Here is a 20,610-nt window from a genome sequence, read left to right as displayed (position 1 = left end):
ATACAGTAGAATTTAATTGTAATTGGTATAAAATACAGAAAACTGAATGCTTTCAGATTTTATATTACGTCCAAAGGGCCGTTTTGTTTTTATTTACATAGACCTACAAGTTTCTAGAGCATTTGGGCTAATGTTCCTTTGGGTTAAGAGAATTTAAAAACAGCCTATCTATAGAATTTCCGATAGACAGTCTCGCGCGTGGCAGACAAAAATGCTTTTTGGCGTACAGTGTTGCCAATTACTCGCTTTGAAATCATTGAGTTTGTTAATCAAAAATTCCTTAAAAATTTACAAAATATAAAATACACAATAAAACAAATTCGAAATTCAAAATTCGGGCTTCCAGTTATTCATATTAGGGTTGAGGACTACGTTATTCAAAATTTAATGGCTCTAGGTAACGATGCTTTTTTACAATGCGAAACATGTGCATTTATCCATGATAATTCCTCATTATTAAATTTATTTAAATATAATACATGCAAATAATATTTGGTGGCAACAATTTGAAAAGTGATTCAGATTTGACAATAATTCAACGCAAAATCCGTTTTGAGACTAATAGCCCATCTGGGTTAACGTTCTTTTGGGCTGAAAATAAAATAGTTGTAAGTATCAAAAGATACTCTAGCCACTTGTTAGATCCCAAAATTACCATAAATATATTTATTAACATGTGTGTAAAACCTTGTTGAGTAATACGAGATAATGACAAAATACTATGAAGAAACTAAACAAAAATCGCGTGAAAGGTGTAAATAAGCATATAGGGTAATAATAAAATTTAATAGGAAGGTAAGAAGAACAGACTAAATGGCTCTTTTTTGTAAGCATAAAAATGCACCAAAACGCAATGACCCGGTGAAGCAGTGTTTAAAATAGGTAAAAGTTGTGAACTGCTAGTTATTCTCAATATAATTAAAATACAGTTCAATAAAATGAAAAGGAAATCTTTTTTTTTTTTAATTTTCGCTAATTTCTCAATTTATCTGCCTATCTGTTTCTATGTATCTCTATTTACAAATTTATTTGGAGATAAATACACTCATGTCCATAAATTAAGGATATTGCAAAATCAGGCAAAGGAAGAGTTAGAAGCAACACAAATTTGACTTATTTGTAAAGCTTATTTATTAAACAAAAGGTAAAGAGCAAATAAAGATACTATATGTTTGATATTATTAAAAAAAAATAGCGATTTTTTTCTCCCTGGAGCAAATTACAAAAAACATCTATTTACAAAAAACCAATATTACATGGTTGGTATGATTGTTAATACATTGTATGTCTCCCAGACAATGCAATACAGTCCGTACAATGCCTAGACATGCTGAGTATCAAATTATCGATCTGATCTTGGGGGATATTACACCACTCAAAAAGCAATGCTCTCCGAAGTTCCGGTAGACATGTAGGAGGAGCTTGACGGGCTGCAACTCGTCGGCCAAGCATATCCCACACGTGCTCTACTGGATTCAAGTCCGGTGAGAATGCTGGCCAGTCCATACGGGTGATATCCTCCGATTGAAGGCATTCGCTTACGATGTTTGCACGATGAGGACGGGCGTTGTCATCCATAAACACAAACTGTGCGCCCATGGCGCCCGAAACAAACGTACATGTTGTTTCAGAATGACGTCCCGATAGATTTGGCTTGTCTTGGTTCCAATTTGAACATGCAGGTCAGTTCTGGAACCCAGAATAATTTCACCCCAAACGAACACTCCTGCACCACCATAACGGTGTCATTCAATGATGTTTTCTTGGTGGTAACGGGTACCTGGAGCTCTCCATATGAACGTCCGGCGAGAATCAGACTGCAAGCTAAACCTGGACTCGTCGGAAAACATCACACAAGCCCACTGTTGCGGTGTCCACAATGCATGCTCTCTACTCCAGGCTAACCGCAGGCGACAGTGAGTTGCAGTAAGTGGAACGCATCTGACAGGTCTACGAGCATATAGACCAATCTGCCCTAAGCGTCTGTACACGGTCTGCCTTGAAATTGTCGTAGCAGTGGCTGAAGAGAGCTGACGAGACAGGTCCGAGGCTGTGCTCCGCGAAATAGCGGTCCTCATTCGGCTTTGTAACTCTGGGGCGACCTGTGCTGTAACGTCTACTCACATTACTATCATCTTGGAATCGTTGCCAAAGCCTGAAGATGAAACTCTGGGTAATTCCAAGTTCGTCTGATACTTCCAGTTGGGTACGCCCACATTCCAGATGGCCGATAATTCTACCACGTAAAAAATCATCCAAATGCGTCCTTTCTGTCATAACTATTCGGTTATTGGAATGAAATGCTTATAAAGCGCCTGCGAACAATTTTACTTCTTTGCCTGTATTCTTTATATATCACTCTCTTACACTCTCGTCATTGTGACGTACCATCGGTGTCATCTGGTTACTTCCTGAAATTTGCATATGATTCTTGAAGATGTGTGTAGTGATTTTACAGGGGATATATTTATTTTAGAGTTCGATTTCCGCGTGACTCCAAATTATGCTTAATTTATGGACATGAGTGTAGATAAATGATACAGAATGTTTCAATAACATCATGGGACAAATATCGCTTAATTGACTGGTTTTAAACAATCACTTTAAGAAACAAATCTAATGCCCTATGCTGAAGGATACAGGTTAGATTATGTAACAGCTTTTCGTAAACGTATATGAGAATTAAACTATTATCCTGAGAATATAGATAAAAACTGCTAACCAAAAATACAGTTTTCCATAGACAATGTAGTAGAAAATACATAAAATAAAATTTTAATTAAATAAAATTCTGTCTTCTACATTATCAAAATTTCAGAAGATATCTTTAATTAAATGTTTTGGAGATCGTACGCAAATATTTCTGAAAACTATTGGAAATGTGAGTTTTTGAATGCGCATTCCTGAAAGTTCATATTTCTGTCAGAAAAATATAGAATGGAATAATAGGGAACCACTAGATAAAAAGGGTGAACTTTCCTTTTCTGATATTCCTTTTTGGAAATATTAAAAATTTAAAATTTGAAATATCCCGCCGCTAAAAAATTTTTTTTCTTCTTCTACGGAAGATTTACATTTCCTTTTTAACTATTCATTATTCTTTAAAATTAGTTTAAATCACAGAATCTGTTATCGTTTTCTTCAGACCTAATCCTGAATATAACAGAAACATATTTTTTCCTAAAGATCAATAAAAGGTAAAGAAGGACTTACTAATTGAAAATGTCTTTCTAGAAAGCCCGTATAAGATTTTAAATTTGTTTAATTTTACTAGTTGTTATGTGACAAAATTTGGATTAGTTTGAAATCCTACCTCAATCTCTTTTTACACAGTTAAATGTTAAAGACTCTTTGGAACAAAAAGAGAAATATCTTTTGATGTAAAATAGTTCGAGACATAGTTATTAATTTAATCCTGCATAAACATTTTATCAATAAAAGAAGTTTTTTTCTTGCATAGTGCAAAGACGGTTGGTTTCAGGACGACACAAGTCAGTACTCAATTTCTCTAGAAGTTTATACGACGGCATTTGACTTTTCTTTAGTCTTGTTTCGTAGTCCAATACAGTCATTTTTTACTTCCTTGTGCGAAGTAAAAAGGAAGTATTATAATCGCGAAAAGTTTCAGGCAGCATATTTCAAAGAAAATATCCATTTTGACCGCTTTCGAATGCAATTTAACGATGTATTTGCGTGATATCTGTACGTAAGGACAGAATAAAAGACTCTCTTCCTCCAAAAAAATTATAAAACTGCTTTAAAATGAATCCTGAAGAGAATTTTTCGTGGCGTCTGTACAAACGTATGTACGTACGTACGTACGTATCTCGCATAACTCAAAAACGAGTACCCCCAGAGTGTTGAAATTTTATATATAGGACTATTATAACATGTAGATGTGCATCTCGTATTTTGGTTGCAATAGGACGCGCCAAATGTATATAAATGTATTTATATATATATCCACTCTGTTACCCGGCTCAGTGATCTCAGTTTCTTTACTCTTATATGTTTGTAAATTGTAAAATTTTTGTCTTAAAAATGATTGAATTATGTTGTTCTTATCTTCCGGTTACGGTTTTTATGCCTTTAGTAAATCTGTATGCAATAATTTTAGAATTATCAACAATTTTAATGTTGTTTAAGTGCCGCTAAGCCTAATAATTTTTTTTTTTGATGGCGGCCATTGCTTGTTTACATTTGAAATAGCAGAGTAGTGGATTTATTGCCAATCTAGACAAACGTAGCTTCGCAACAACAAAGATAACGTCTTCATTTATTATTGCTCATTAAATCATGCTTAATCCTTTCTGGAATTTTTTCGACGAAATGAATGTTTAAGATTTACTTCGTAATTTTTAAGACAGATATTTTGTGTTTTTATGTTTTTTTTGCCTTGTCGCGAAGTGAGAACTGAATTAATTGAATGAGAAATACTCAATCGTCTGTGAAAAACTGTTTATTTTTTGTTTTGTTTGCTTAATTTCTTTTATACATCGTTCTAGCTTTATTATAATATTTGAATAGAACATGGGGCAACGATTAGATAATTCTTTAAATGATATAAATTTTGTGCATTCTGAGTTATAATATGAAAGAAATATAACACTGTTAAGTGAACCTAGCGCCAGAGTGTCGCTATGGTAAACAAATAAAGTGAATTTTAAAGAATGCATTTATTCTATTGTGGTTTATGCGCTGTCGGCGAAGTAGGTTTAATTCAATCCAATAAGTTCAAACGAAATGCAAGAAAAAATGCTTCTAATTTAATAATCCGTACAAGGAAGTCATGTGGTGTACACATCAGATTTTTATATTTAACGTTTACAATTTTTTCAAACCTATCCTTGTCTAATACTAATGTTATGACCTTTGAACAGAAAAATTTTCACTGTGTCGGAGTATGGAAAATAGTTATCCAAGTAAAGGTTATTTGGTATTTTTAACGATATTTACCAAATTTTACCGTTTCTTCTAGCGATTATTTTAAATTTCTTCTTTTAAGCTTTGACAACAGTTTACCTGTTGATAATTTATGTAAGCATCACATCATTTTAAATGTGGCAGGCATCTCACTCTCACATTCACTTTATCAATTGATATTATTTTTGCTCAAGATACATTTACGATTCCATTTTCTATTTTATTACTTTTGTTTTTTCTTATTACATTTTTAACTTCCGATTTTGTATATACATATATCTAATTATATACATTAATATTGTTTTTCAAACTTGTTTTTCTTTGAGGTTTCCCGAGTCAGGAAGTGTGGCAAAACAGTGCCCTCAACAAAATCCGGAACATGATAATCCAATTCTTGCGCTAACCGCCTGTACTACGGTGTCCGCCGAAAATATCGCGAACGAAAACGCCGCGGAGAAAACAACGCAAGACGAAAACGTCGTGATACAGAACTTCGTGGGAGAAAAGGAAGCAAAAAGAAAACATCGCAGTTCTAAAACGTCTTGATACAAAATATCGGCATCGAAAACACAGTGGTTCAAAAACTTGCAGTTTAAAAACATCGTGGTAAAAAATACAGTACTTACAAATCATCGCATGACAATAACATTGCACACATGCGATTTTCAGGTTTTGAAAGCTGTAAATGCATTTTTGCATAATAATTTGGGAGCGCAAGAAGAAAAGAGGGATTATTTTTACTTTTATATTTCATATTTTTGAATGAACTAATAATTTTTTTTCATCAAACTTCTTAACTTCTGTCCAACTTTTCTTATCTCTACCGTTATTTTATCTTTCTTCACGCTTTATTTGGTTCATCTGCACTTAGCAGCTGAAGAAGGTAGTTCAGAAAGAATCGAAACTAGTACTGAAAACTCTTTTTAAAAAATTCACGCTGATTCTTAATGTTGGACTTTGTTTTTGATTGTTTTTTATCAATAAATCTTTGCTGAAAAAGTAAGAAACTCAAGCATTTAAATATTGAAAAGGACAAATATTGAAAACAATTCATGCAACTAATAAATGCTTTGAAAATTAATGCACTTAAATTTACATAGTTAATTAACAAAGGCCATTAATAAATTAATCGTTTTATAAAGTTTTAATCCTAATTTTTCATGGCAAATGCAGCCTGAAAATGTCTAGAAAAAGGAAGATACAAAACTGTATGAGGTTGCCTTTATAAATTTGCATAGTTATTTATCAAATTACTTTCTTTCATGTTTGTTAATATGATATTGTTTTGGTGAAAATTATATCTTGTTTTGTTTCCGTGTATTCTTTAAGTGTCGCTAACATTTCTTGCGCTTCCAAATTTTTATACGAATATACATTTATAACTATTAATACCTGAAAAACGATGTTATCGTCATGCGATGATTTGTAGGTGCTTTATTTTTTGCACGATATTTCATACGACGATGTTGTAAAACTCCGAAGTTTTTGATGCGCTTTATTTTCGATGACGATATTTTGTGCCACGATATTTTAGAACTGAGAAGTTTTCTCTTTGCTTTCTTTTCTCCCATGGTGTGTTGTACTACGACGTTTTCGCCTTGCGCTGTTTTCTCCGCGGCGTTTTCGTCTGTGATGTTTTCGGCTGTAACCTGTACCACGAAAGTACTATCCGGAAAATTTGATAATTCCTTATATGCTTTTCCACTTAAAGTAGACTTTTAAAGTTTCGAAACCCAGCAGATTAAATTTAATTAGCAATAAGTTCTCATCAAATATAATTTAGTTTTATATATTTTAAATTTAAATAGCAATGAATGACTGTAATGATATGTTTATGGTTTCGGAATTGGAAAACATAAGTGAACTATCGTTATGAGGTATTTTCTCCCTTCTTTCGGCATGTCTTCGTGCTGTAACGATCACCACGTTCGGCACGTATTCGAGCGGTCCAGGGTTCAAATCCCGGCGGAAGCATTATTCATTTTTCACATCTCCTGCTTACAAAAAATCCTGATGTCCTTACAACGTATCATAGCCAACATTCGATGAACTGATCTTCCATTTGCTAGCTGGACACTTACATAGTACGAGCACCTATGGAGGGCAATTGGATAATTCCTTAGATCTTGCATGAAACTAATTTCACTTTCTTCACAATGTTCCATTCTATTGGCTAGTCTATTCTATTGTCCTGCCAGAATAAAAATGCTTTGAAAAATGGTAAATGTCAAATATTTTGTATAATTTTGAAAGGTATGATGATGAAAACATTGATTTAAACACGTGTCTGGAAAGTTTAAATGCATTGAATAGCGTCATTACTTTCTGGGAATTACGCAATTTTCAAGAATTGAGTAATGTCGTTTTATGTTATTGCGCAGTTATATGAAAAGAAAGTATTTTGGGAACATAAATACTGCCGTATTTGTTCAGTGCTGATTTTTACTATTCTGAACGTCCATGTATGTTTTTCCTTCACTTTATATGTTTTCCAAAAAATTTTATTCTTTTGGCTGAAGAACAAAAGAACTACTGGAGATGCCAGAAGTTGAGTATTTATAGTAATGATTGAAATCCTGATAGCCAGTTGAGGTAAAAAATATATATAAACCAAGCAATGAGTAAATCAATACACAGATAAGGAAGTTTAAAGAAATATTATTTTTTAAAGGAGATTGAACATAAAAAATATCATCAACTGAGATAGCTATTATAATTCTTGAAACATGAATATACCTGATTAATAACATGTACCAGAAATCTATAACCAATTATATAATCATATATGTTTTAATTCTCAAACTTAAAACAAGACAAAAAATGAACAATAAACTGAAAGCGGAAAATTTCAATTTGTTTGTACATACATACGTACAAAAGTTATGTTTATTTGTACAAAGTGAAATGCACCAACGAATAGCATTGCTCATTTTCAGGATAGAACAAGATTTTATTCGAAAGTACTTAATTGCATCTTGGCAAACTGTATGACTCTTCATTTGCATCGCATTGATTTGATTTTCATGAGTTTAAAAGCAAACTGTTTAGGAACCACGTGCACGGACATTTAAATTTAATAGAAGAAAAATCTATTAGTATCAATGCCTGTACCTTGGGCTTAAAAAATCGCATTGTGTAAAGAACTGAAAAGTTAAAATTACCTCTGAAAATTCTTTTTTTTACCTTAAAAATTTTTAAAATGATGCTAGTTTCTAAGACATGTTTACCTGCCAATACGCACTTCAAGAAACTACTTTTAACTTACCAGTAGATGTGAATTTCATTTGGAGTAATCTGTCGGAACTGTTGGATGAATGGCTATAGACTAGATTCTTTTTACAAAAGCAACTCTTTTGCCACCTGTGTTTGCTTCTAATCCCTTGGCACTGGGAGAGATCTATTTAATTCGTTTCGAGGTTTATTACTTTTCCTCCAGCAGACCCTATGCTTCACTAGCTCACATGTACTGTGATTGTATTTCACTACTATAGAAAAGATAATACGCTTGTTTTATTTCCTAAAATTTCATATATACTTTCCTCTCTAATAATCGAATCAAGGTTTTACTCGTTATCGAATTTTTCTCGTAAGTGGAAATGAATTACATTCGTTTTCATTGAAAGTAAGTCAAGAAAAGGAAGAAAGGTATATTTTTCCTTTCCTTGAGTTTGAAGTTTGTCCATTCTCTTAAAATACCTGTAACATTCTTACGAGAGGAGTTTGTCTGGTCATGCATGCATGTATGCATACCTGCGTGTGCCACTTAATGCACACACAAAATTTATGAATGGGAAGTAATTTAAACAAATGTAGTTGAATTGTGTACATATTTAAGGCCCTTGAAGGAAATACATTGGAAGCTTGTGTGGCTTTAAGTAAAAAGTGTATCTTAAAAGTTGCATAAGCTTAAACGTTGTACCGCATATATTGTAAGATTATTTATATAAACTTCATACAAGCACATACTGCACCAGATGTTGTAAAAACGTTTTACAGAATATATGCAAGTATCAAATTAATAATTCAATGAAATTTCTATATATAGACTAAAGTAGTGAAGAAACCAAACGCATTACAGAGTACAAATGGATGTTCTGAACCTCTGTAGTACCACAGGAGATCAAAGCATTGATGCACCTAGCTAAGTATTAAGTTTCCCCCCGAAATTCCGAATTCTGGGAGGAAACACCCCGAGGGGTTGTCTAAGGATCTTCCACATCTATTTCCCTTGCACCAATCTCTTGAGAGGATTCCAGCTCCCTGTGTATTTCGAGTGCTTTCTTGTCGCACAATATATGCTTAACAATATCCATGCTTTCTCCGAGATTCGAGGACAAGTCTTAGTACAATGACCTTCCTTGGGGTATAGACCCATAAAACGTTTCATTCGACCTCTGGCCATATCCTGATGTACATGTAATTTCTGAAACCCGTCCACCTTCAAACTTTACCGCGAGCTCAAACAAACTTTCAAGCGTGGCGTTTTTCAATTAAAAAAAAAATCTTGCATTTGGGGCAACAACTTAAGCAGTATGATTTGAATGATTTCATAGTGCTTTTTTCTATAAAACAAGTTTAACAGTTGTATTTTCCTCCATATTAATTCCGTCACTTCTTCAATCGTAAGCTTCTATGTGATAAACAATTCTGCTACCAATGGCTCTCTATCTTTCATCTATCTTTCACCACGGGAAAAGCTTTTATCAACGCGGTTTTAAATATTTCGAGTTTATAATTTTTGCTGACTGATAAACATTTGTCAATGCATCTGTACCAGTTCAATGCATATACTTGAACTGCAGCTGTTGGTACGGAGACATTTTATATTCCACAATTGGATAAAATAGAAAATGCGAGTCCAGTTGTTTCAATAATGTGATTACGAAACTTCTGCCGTCAAACGTTACAGCGGGTTTCATAGACGCTCTCATCGTATTCATTTATGTGTCCAAATATCACCATGGGAGTTACTAATACCGGTGGAACATGTGACTAAATGCTCGGGACCAGACTAAACATTGAACTTTCATGAGACATGGCCCTTACTTTCGTTCGTATGCCACTATAAAATTTAGAAGTCTTCTTGGCAATCATAAACTGTAACTGAACATTGGATAGACCGGTAGCGAATTATCGGTAAGTGTTAATGTAAAATAACAACTGAAACTTGAGAAGGTTGTAAAATGCATTTCATTTAAAACTTAATAAGAAGAGAAAGCACATTTGATGTTTAACAAATCAACTAATCACTTGTGTCTCGATAACGTAAAGTAGAGTAAGTTCAAATGTAAAATTTAAATTCAAATAAACTAGTCGAAGGCTACACACTTTACGCAAAGTTGGTTGAAAATTTACCACCGTGGATATTCAGCTATCGGAAACTATAATACAAGGCAGTAGGCTACAAATATTATCTTATCTAGCAACCTAGTAATGTGGCGTTGAGAGGCAGAACAATCTCTTTCTTACAGTCCAAAACACTAAAATTAAATACAAGCTAACTAGCTTGCAGGCTGGCGGGAAAACGGAAGGGAGAAGGTATAGTAAAGATCCAAAACATAAAACATTGGCTGATTAAAACAAAGAAACTTCACAAATTTTATGAATAATAGGATTTACTGCGTAGTTATTTATAAACAAGTAAATCCATAATAAAAGCACATTCCAGAGTCATTACTTTAATTTCATTAACATACGTGCAGAAAATTTGGCAAAAGGATTATTGCTTTTTTCTAATGTTTTTGAACGAATTTTAAATGTATAGCTTTAACAGATTTTATAAGTACAAAAGCCTGAAGCTGATTTATCACTGAAATTCTTAAATTAAATACGTGTCTGATAAATTGATATTTTCATGAGCATAAATAAATTTGCAATTTGCAAATAAAATAAAAATACATCTCTTTCAGAAACATTCACCAGAATAATCTGTCAGTCATTCCCTGGAAGTTATTTCAAGGTTTAAATCTGCTGGAACTGTGAGTATATTTTTTATTATGGTAACAAATTATATTTTACGTATTCTGCGCATAGTTTTGAAGGATTTATTTACTGTAAAAGTCTTGTTTTATGTTTGATAAGATTGTTCTCCATTTAAAGAAGTTTTCCCTTTCTAAAATGATTAAGGATACTTCTCATATTTTAAAACCCTCAATGTTTCACAATCATCCACCATAACTGAGAATTTATGCTTGCATGGGGTTTTTCTTACAATTTATACTTATTTCATAAAGAGTTGCAACTATATTAATTTAATGAAAGACATTTGCATATGAAAATGAACTAAGCATGTCTTTCATGTTGGTGACATCCCTTAAATGCTTCACTAAAATTTTAAAAAAATTTAAAGGCTACGACTAATCTTTTAAAAATTGATATTATTTGGGAAACGATACCTAAAGTAATTTTCCATATTGAAATATACCCTGGACCTACTTCTCAAAGGCAAACGAATTCCCCCTTCTTCCATCTCCTGTTCTTTGGAACATTCATCTCATCGAACTTCAAGGTCATGGTTTTTGAAGCAATTCTTTATTAAGATTAAAACTGGAATACATTCTCGATAATTCAGTATAACCTATTGTAATATATATATTGGCTTGAATGACCGAAATTGGAGAATGCTGACATTTCCAATGAATGTCAACGCGTACCTAATAAGTCGCTGAAAGACAGAATATTTGGTTTTATTCTTATACCATCGGACCATCAGCAGTGTATGTGGATAAACATAGATATGCTGTGGTGGAGGTCAAACGAGAGACAGGAAGGCGTAATAAACACAAGAGACTTTTGTACAATTCAAAGTGTCATAACATTTAAAGTCTTTTCAATAAATAAGGGTGTCCGCAGAAAACATCGGCGAATACATCGCGGACGAAAATTGTTCGGAGAAATTATCGCAAGGCGAAAATGTCGATGATCAAAATATCACAGGAGAAAAGAAGGCAATGAGAAAACATCGCACTTCTAAAACCACCCTGGTACAAAGCATCGTCATCAAAAATAAAGTGGCTCAAAACTCCCCAATTTAAAAACATCGCTATCAAAAATATCGTGATAAACTTAAAACACCTACAAATCATCGCATGATGATAACGTCACATACATGCGTTTTTAAGCTTTAAATTTCGCATATTCGCATAATGATTTATGAGCGAAAGAAAGAATGAGGAATATTTTTAATTATGTGTTTTATGTAGCTCAGTTATACATTTTTGCTGAAACAATAAGAAGGAAATGTAAGCATTGAAACACCGAAACTGAGTACAAAAATTATTCTAGGTATACCTATCAATAGAATTTTAAACTTTTATAGCTAACCAATAAAATGTCATTAATTTATTAATCTTTTTATAACCTTTTATTAGTAATTTTTCATTCTAAACAAAGTCTAAAAACACATTAGAGAAAGGAAGATGAGTAACTGCATGTAATTGCCTCTTTTAAAATTCTTTAATTATTTATCATATTATAAAATATATTAACTGCTATAAGTAGCATTAATTACTTTATTTTTAAGTTTTTTAATGCTTAAGTTTCCTTCTGAATTTTTCAACAAAGATTTATTAATTAGCTCATAAAATATAAAAGTAAAAATATTTCATATTCCTTTTTGCGCTCACAATTCAGTATGCGAATGTGCTTTTACACCTTCTAAAGCCTAAAAACAGATGTCTGTGATGTAATAGGCGTGTGATAATTTGTAACGCTTTACTTTTTACAACGATATTTTTGACGATATTTCGACATTTTTAAATTGTGAAATTTTTTAATCGCTTTATTTTTGACGACGTTTTAGAACTGCGATGTTTCACCTTGCGTTGTTATCCGCGACGTTTTCGTTCGCGATGTTCTTGCCGCGATGTCGCCTGCGGGCTAAATAAGATTATATAAGATCAATCGTATAACAAAGTAAGTTTTTTATTGGTATTATTTTCTTTTCTCTTTTAAAATTTACTATTCATTTTTGGTTCAACAGTTTATTTGCATATATTGTTATTTAAGCTTTCTCCTATTTTAACATATGTCGTAATATGTTATTCAGATGTTTAATAATAAAGTATGATTTAAAAAGTTAACAAAAACAGTTTTATTCAACATTCGCCACCAGTGCGTGATGAATGTCGACACTTGACAGTGTAAGTGAGAAATAATGATATTTGGCAAATATTTCGGGCAAACACCAAGGGATTAGGTCAATGTCGGGTTTCACTAGACAATATCGACATTTCTCAGATTTCGATATTTCGCGGTAACATATAAAATGCTTTTTAATCTAATACTTATTCGTATTTCAGTATGATATAATCCGTATTATAATTTCAATAATCCTTTATGGAGATTAAAATAAGGAAATATTATAGCTGAGCAAACCTATGTCCTACACATATAATATATTCCTACCTAAAACAGCCCGACATGGGTTGTCTTTAGACGTATTTCCAAACGTACCAGTGGGCATGTGTGTGTTTCTAATTTGAATTTGAGTACTACCCATTTGAATACTACTTTTCTTCCTCGTCTGCTTCTTGGCAGTTTGGATTGATTGCTCCCTATTCTTCCTCATCTGCTCTCACATAAAGTGAAAATCTCTAAGCTCCTTTGTTTGCAAAGTTGTTCTTTAGCAAAATTTAAAATAGTCATTAACCACTATATATTGTCTTATTACCAAAAGTACTAGTGAATGCATATTCATGTAAATCTAATATAAATATCTGGTTGTGGTTAAAAATTTTAAAGGAGACGTTTCGTATAAAAGACGTAAAGTCAGGCATCTGAATCAGTGAAATTCAGTTGAATAGTGTTTCTTGCAAAAACGAATACGAGACAGCGTGATTTTAGTTAAAATAGATTCTTGTAATAGTTTAGATCGTATGTTCAGAAGGAAAGCCTGATTTGTCATGGGAATGACGATTTTCAAGCGGAAGTCATTTGATGTTTACGAGCGTTCAGAACTGGGATATCTAGGTTACCGCATAAATTTCTGTCAACCTGCCCCACAAGCAAGAGGTCTGGCTAACGCTGTCAAAGAGGCAACACACTTGATTTGAATTGTTGCGTCGCATTAAGCGCAAGATGTAATTGAGACATAATGATTAGACAGCTCTCCCAAGATCTCGCTGCTGCATCTAGAACAACAGGTTTTAGGCAAACTGTCTACCAACGGCTAGCAAAGATCATCTACGCCCTGGTGACCTAATCTGTCCCTCAACGAATCGCAAAAGGAAACCATTTCTTTACACAGCGAAGCTCTCATTTTTGGGCACAGCAGTATTTGGGACATATTCTGTTCAATATTCATACGTAGAGAGAACTTGGGCCCCATTATGTCAGACCCACTATAAGGGAAAGTAATCACTTCTGTGGAAGTGGAATCCTTGTCTGGGTCAAAACGATGGTACACAGCCCATATCCACTACACCTATATCTCCGATGGAGGCGTTGTGAATGTTCTAAGAATGACGATTTTGAATCTTATGGGATGCTTTCTGGCCGATTGTATGAAAGCACTTTATTTGTATGGGCAATAATGAGATGCCACACAGAGTTAAACTTCTTGATGATGCTCTGAAGAAAGAGCTATTAAACCTATAATGTAGACAGTACGTTGCTGGATATAATTCTTTTGCAATATAATTGGAAGTCTTTATCAAGAGGCACAGCTCCATGAACATCCTCCTAGGATCTTCCAGACCCTCTAAACTTTGCTTTTAAAGGGATGCTATTTATTTCGTAGGTATATTGTGAAACATTTACATCCTAATTCAGAAGTCAAACAACAAAAATCAGCGTTATACCTACAAAATTTTCACAGGACTAGTTTCGATGGTTTTACCGAACCATCATCTTCAGCTGCAAAACCGCAAATGAACAAGATAGGAAATAATGATTAGATAAGATAAGAAAGCCTGGACAAGAATAAGCAAGTGGCGCCATCTGTTGGCGAAACCAGAACTAAAACATAATTTCTCTAAAAGCCGAAGGCAAATTTGGATTGGAATTAGGATCGTTAACTAGAACAGAAAGATTTTTATGAATGTGAAATGCCTCTAGAAAATCCAGTTCTCCAATGGAAGATGTTTTTTGAATAATTTTGGCAGCAGAAAAATTGAAAGTGTGATTTTCGGACCAACAATGTTGAGCAACAGAAGACTTCTGTATTTCCTTTTTTCTAACATATGCCTCATGTTCTTTGACGCGAAATTTTAAGGCTCTCCTAGTTTGGCCAATGTAAATTAAACCACACTGGCAAGGAATCCTATAAATACCCCAGGAATTCATATCCGGAATGGGGTCCTTGAGTATAGAAGTTGGAATTTTATTGATGGGAGAATAAACAACCCGAAAGTTAAACTTCTGCAAAATATGTGCAACTTTATAGCTAATTGATGGAAAGAAAGGAATGACAACAGAATTTTTATAATCTCCTAAAATAAGAGTGTGGCTTTTAGTGTGTTGAGATGAGAATTTTTTAACTGCTTGATTAATAATGTTGGGTGAAAAGCCCCTGTCAATAGCTATTGCTTTTAAATAATTTAGTTCTTCATCAAGGGCTAGTTTGGAGGAGCAAACTTGAAGAGCACGGAAAACATAGGAATAAAATGAAGCTAACTTTTGTTTAATCGGATGACATGATTCAAAGTGTGGTGGAAGGCAAACCGATGAAGGTTTACGGTAAACTGTAGTACTGAAGTTGGATGTGTTACGTGTGACCAGAATGTCGAGAAACGGAAGAGAATTGCAAGTCTCAAGTTCAAAAGTGAACTGAATAGCAGGATCAATAGAATTCATTGTTGAAAGAACTTTATTTAAATCATCTTTATTACCTTCAAACAGGGTAAAAGTATCGTCTACGTAGCGAAACCATGCCAGGAAGTTTAAAGTTTCAAACAATTTTGATTCATAATAATGCATGTAGATATCAGCCAGGATGGGACTGAGGGGGCTTTCCATGGCTAATCCCTCAGTTTGCTTGTAATATTTATTTTGGAAAACAAAATGTGTTTGTTTCAAACAGAGTTGAGTGAGCGAAATTAGCTCATCAATTTCGATGCAAGATAAATGAAATTCGCGAAATCTGGTTTCTAGACATTGCTGAATAATGATTTTACATCAAAAGAAACCATGAGTAAATTTCTAGGAGAAATGTTTTTTACCTTTTTTACAAACTCTATTGAATTTTTTATGGTGTAAATGTTATTGTCTAAGAGAGTGGAAAGTCTGGAAACTAAATATTTAGCTAAAGGATACGAGGCAGTACCTAAATTTGATACAATAGGGCGGAAAGGAATACCACTTTTATGAATTTTGGGAAGAGCATATAATCTGGCACAATTTGCAACAGATGGGATAAGCGAATGTTTTAAGTTGCTTGAAATGATTTGCGAAGATTTGATCGCAGTTTTTATTTTGGATAAGTCCGAAGGTGAAGGATCTTTAGGGATCGGATTATATGGTCCTTCGTTTAAGAGTTTAGTGACACCATCGATGTAAGTGTTCTTATCCATGACGACTATCTGGCCACCTTTGTCAGCCTTTGAAATGATAATATCCGGGTTAGAATGAATTTCGCGCATTGTAGCTCTTTCTCTCGCAGTTAGATTTGGTTTCAAAGGTTTATTATTGAATTTCACATTATGAGCGATAAGATGCCTAATCATTTCTTTCTGTGAATCTGAAACTTTACTGAACTTGAAAGCTTTCCCATCCTGGCTGATATCTACATGCATTATTATGAATCAAAATTGTTTGAAACTTTAAACTTCCCGGCATGGTTCCGCTACGTAGACGATACTTTTACCCTGTTTGAAGGTAATAAAGATGATTTAAATAAAGTTCTTTCAACAATGAATTCTATTGATCCTGCTATTCAGTTCACTTTTGAACTTGAGACTTGCAATTCTCTTCCGTTTCTCGACATTGTGGTCACACGTAACACATCTAACTTCAGTACTACAGTTTACCGTAAACCTTCATCGGTTTGCCTTCCACCACACTTTAAATCATGTCATCCGACTAAACAAAAGTTAGCTTCATTTTATTCCTATGTTTTCCGTGCTCTTCAAGTTTGCTCCTCCAAACTAGCCCTTGATGAAGAACTAAATTATTTAAAAGCAATAGCTATTGACAGGGGCTTTTCACCCAACATTATTAATCAAGCAGTTAAAAAATTCTCATCTCAACACACTAAAAGCCACACTCTTATTTTAGGAGATTATAAAAATTCTGTTGTCATTCCTTTCTTTCCATCAATTAGCTATAAAGTTGCACATATTTTGCAGAAGTTTAACTTTCGGGTTGTTTATTCTCCCATCAATAAAATTCCAACTTCTATACTCAAGGACCCCATTCCGGATATGAATTCCTGGGGTATTTATAGGATTCCTTGCCAGTGCGGTTTAATTTACATTGGCCAAACTAAGAGAGCCTTAAAATTTCGCGTCAAAGAACATGAGGCATATGTTAGAAAAAAGGAAATACAGAAGTCTTCTGTTGCTCAACATTGTTGGTCCGAAAATCACACTTTCAATTTTTCTTCTGCCAAAATTATTCAAAAAACATCTTCCATTGGAGAACTGGATTTTCTAGAGGCATTTCACATTCATAAAAATCTTTCTGTTCTAGTTAACGATCCTAATTCCAATCCAAATTTGCCTTCGGCTTTTAGAGAAATTATGTTTTAGTTCTGGTTTCGCCAACAGATGGCGCCACTTGCTTATTCTTGTCCAGGCTTTCTTATCTTATCTAATCATTATTTCCTATCTTGTTCATTTGCGGTTTTGCAGCTGAAGATGATGGTTCGGTAAAACCATCGAAACTAGTCCTGTGAAAATTTTGTAGGTATAACGCTGATTTTTGTTGTTTGACTTCTGAATTAGTATTTGTTCGGCGTGTTATTGTGTCTTAATTTACATCCTTTTACTTTGTTATGTTCTAAAACCTTCATTCATAGTACTGAGCATCTGTGTACAATATTTCATTAAAATAAACGAATTATGCTTCGAAATATCACAGGTTTTGCATTTGTAGCCTTACGTTTGTATACTAATTTTTAAAACCTAACGGTTTCCATCAAAATGTGTTCCTTTCAGTATTTTTACCCTGTTCTCACAATATACAGTTATAAGACGTAATTAGTAATATATTGGCAATTTAAAACGCTTTAAAGGTTTCCTTCGATAGCGGGGCTGCCGATCCACTGGAACAATTAGTGTATCGGCCAAAATGGCTCCGCTACAGTACAAAATTTGCTTTAACATTTCCTGAATTGCAGATGCTAAATTGAAGTGCCGGGTCCATGAAGAGTTATGGATAAGTAAATGGTCCAGGGATAGAAGAAGGGTGTAATGTAATCTAGGAGAACAAATTTCTACATGTACAGAACTAGAAATCGATAGATAGCGCTTAAATATTGTTGATGGTCTTCCACAATGTAAACGACTAGTGAGGGTTGTAGATATTTACAGTAAAACTGCACTGTGTCACAGGTTTACATGGATATTGTTGCCAGAAACAGCTGCATAGTACTACATTAACGTGATAATAAATAATTAATAGAGTTACTGCTACCAAAATTAAAAAAGAATTAAGTAAGGCAATAAAAACAATTCAAGGTTACATAAGGGTGCATGACAATAATTTAAAGATAGTTTTAAAATGTATGTATAAATATGAAATAAAAAGAATCAATTAAGAAGAAAAGAAATATTTTAACTTAAACAAAATATATTTAAAGAGCGTACTGAACATAGCAGGAGCTGTGTTAGCGACACTGATGACAGCTGAAAGTTACTCCACCCTGTTTTAGATATGATGTGCGATACTGAGACAGTCGGGCATGCGTTTCAAAGCATAGTCATTTTTCACTATGCTTTGAACCTCAGCCCTTGCACAGATATGTTCCGCTGCTAACTGTCAAAAGTGGCATTCGGAAGCCACTCTGCAGTCAAGAACACTGTGATCCGGACCTCCCGCCATTCTTCACGAGCACTGGTCGTCTTCACCTTATCAAAAGCGATACAGATATTTCATGAAGGTTCCATATCTTATTAGAAGCTGAACAAGGTGAGTTGGTCAATATAATACACTATAAACGTAAATAAAAGACAAGCAAGTTTTGGAGAAATATATACATGCCAAACATTTAATCGAATAAATGAATCATGCTGTGGGAGCTTATTTAACTGTTTACAAAAATTAAAGCTTCGTTTACGAATTGCTCAGACTGCTCTTTCTGAGAATTGCATTTAAATTAAAATAAAAATGAATAAGATAAAATATAAATAAATGTTTTATTAATTTTCCGCTAGATAAGAATGATTTTAAAAAATCAGAATTCTTCAAAATTCGATTTAATTTCAGTTTCGAAAATAGGGCTTAAAGTAACGGTAAAATATCTGTAAATCAGATTTTTAACTAAGATTAAAAATTAATTCTTACCAGAATTCGAAGTGAAAAGCATACGGCTAGAGCAAAATGGATATCTTGACTAAAAATACTGTTCTAAAATTGTGTGAATTTATTTTAGATACGTCGAGAGGAAATCTGCGGTTTTCGAGTTACGTAACAATTTAAGTTTCCTCATCTGTCCTTAATGATTCTGAAGATAAAAATTTCGCTCATAATTGTTAAAATTTTCTGTTTTTCTTAATTCGATTTTGGCTAACTCGTTTACGTAACCGATTCTTATTGTAGATTGCTTCCATTATTAATTGTAAAATTTAATTTGTAATTTAACAATGATAAAACTTTTATTTCGTCCCTTCCTAAATAAGATAGATAAAACAGAACTTTTGCATTAAATATCCTAGTCAATTAGGTTTAATTTACCCAGAATAATATCGATTTTATATGGGGTAGTTTACTACAAAACTGTGATTGTTACATGCTGAAGATTGCTCTCTTTACCATCATCCTTGAAAATTGTATTGTATCACGATTTCTATGCCTAATATTTATAGCTAATCAAGTTATCTTTCTTCATACATGTTTATCCAATATAGAGAGGGAAAAAAGAATTTAATCCCTGTGCGGAAGGGAACAAGGGAAAATGCCATCTATTCTTGAACTATTGACAGTGTAGCTGATTCGTCACGTCACCTACTAAAAAATAAGTGCTCTTAACCCAAATGTTGTACATAGTAATTCGTGACTATCAGGATTTAGCCAACTAGGTGTTTTTCTTAGCTCCCCATTCACCCTTTTATTGTGGGAAAAAGTAAAATATTATCGCCTACTCACGTGTGTGTTCTCATGCTATAACTGACAGCGCATCCAGCTGGCGGCATAAAGATCTGTGGCTTGAATCCCGGATAGGATATTTGATTCATCATACGTTTTGCTTTCAAGAATCTAATAATTCTAAAATGCGAAAGGTATTCGAGAATAAAACCATACAATGTCATTTTTGCTAAGCAAATTATTCTACGCATGTGCTGTAGCTCTTTTTATCGTACTGCATAATGCAACCCCTGTTTACTGCTAAATATTGTGAATAATGAGAGTAATTTTCTGAGAAGAGATGTAAATGACTGCTAGGTATTAAATTCGGTAATTAAAATCGTTTATTAAGTTTACAAATGTCAATGAAAGAAAGAATCTAAGAAATCTAGCTTATTAGCTAGTACATTTTTGGGGATTTTTATCAAACAAAAAACTGAGAAACATCAAGAAGGAATCAATAAT

General features: G+C 33.5%; 1 protein-coding gene across 1 annotated transcript in view; it reads left to right on the top strand.

The window, feature by feature from the left end:
- Nucleotides 1–20,610, top strand: part of LOC118204971 (BDNF/NT-3 growth factors receptor-like) — a 722,804-nt gene that overhangs the window by 486,836 nt on the left and 215,358 nt on the right. Inside the window, exon 4 of the mRNA XM_085818323.1 lies at nucleotides 10,833–10,901. Coding sequence (XP_085674449.1) covers nucleotides 10,833–10,901 — 69 coding nt within the window. The remainder of the gene's footprint in view (nucleotides 1–10,832; nucleotides 10,902–20,610) is intronic.

This window comes from Stegodyphus dumicola, chromosome 6, assembly GCF_044657685.1.
Source record: "Stegodyphus dumicola isolate Sdum_Otavi_A_Nest chromosome 6, ASM4465768v1".
NCBI classification, from domain to species: domain Eukaryota; kingdom Metazoa; phylum Arthropoda; class Arachnida; order Araneae; family Eresidae; genus Stegodyphus; species Stegodyphus dumicola.
The sequence above is the reverse complement of the archived record's forward strand: the minus strand, read 5'-3'. Positions and strand labels throughout refer to the sequence as shown.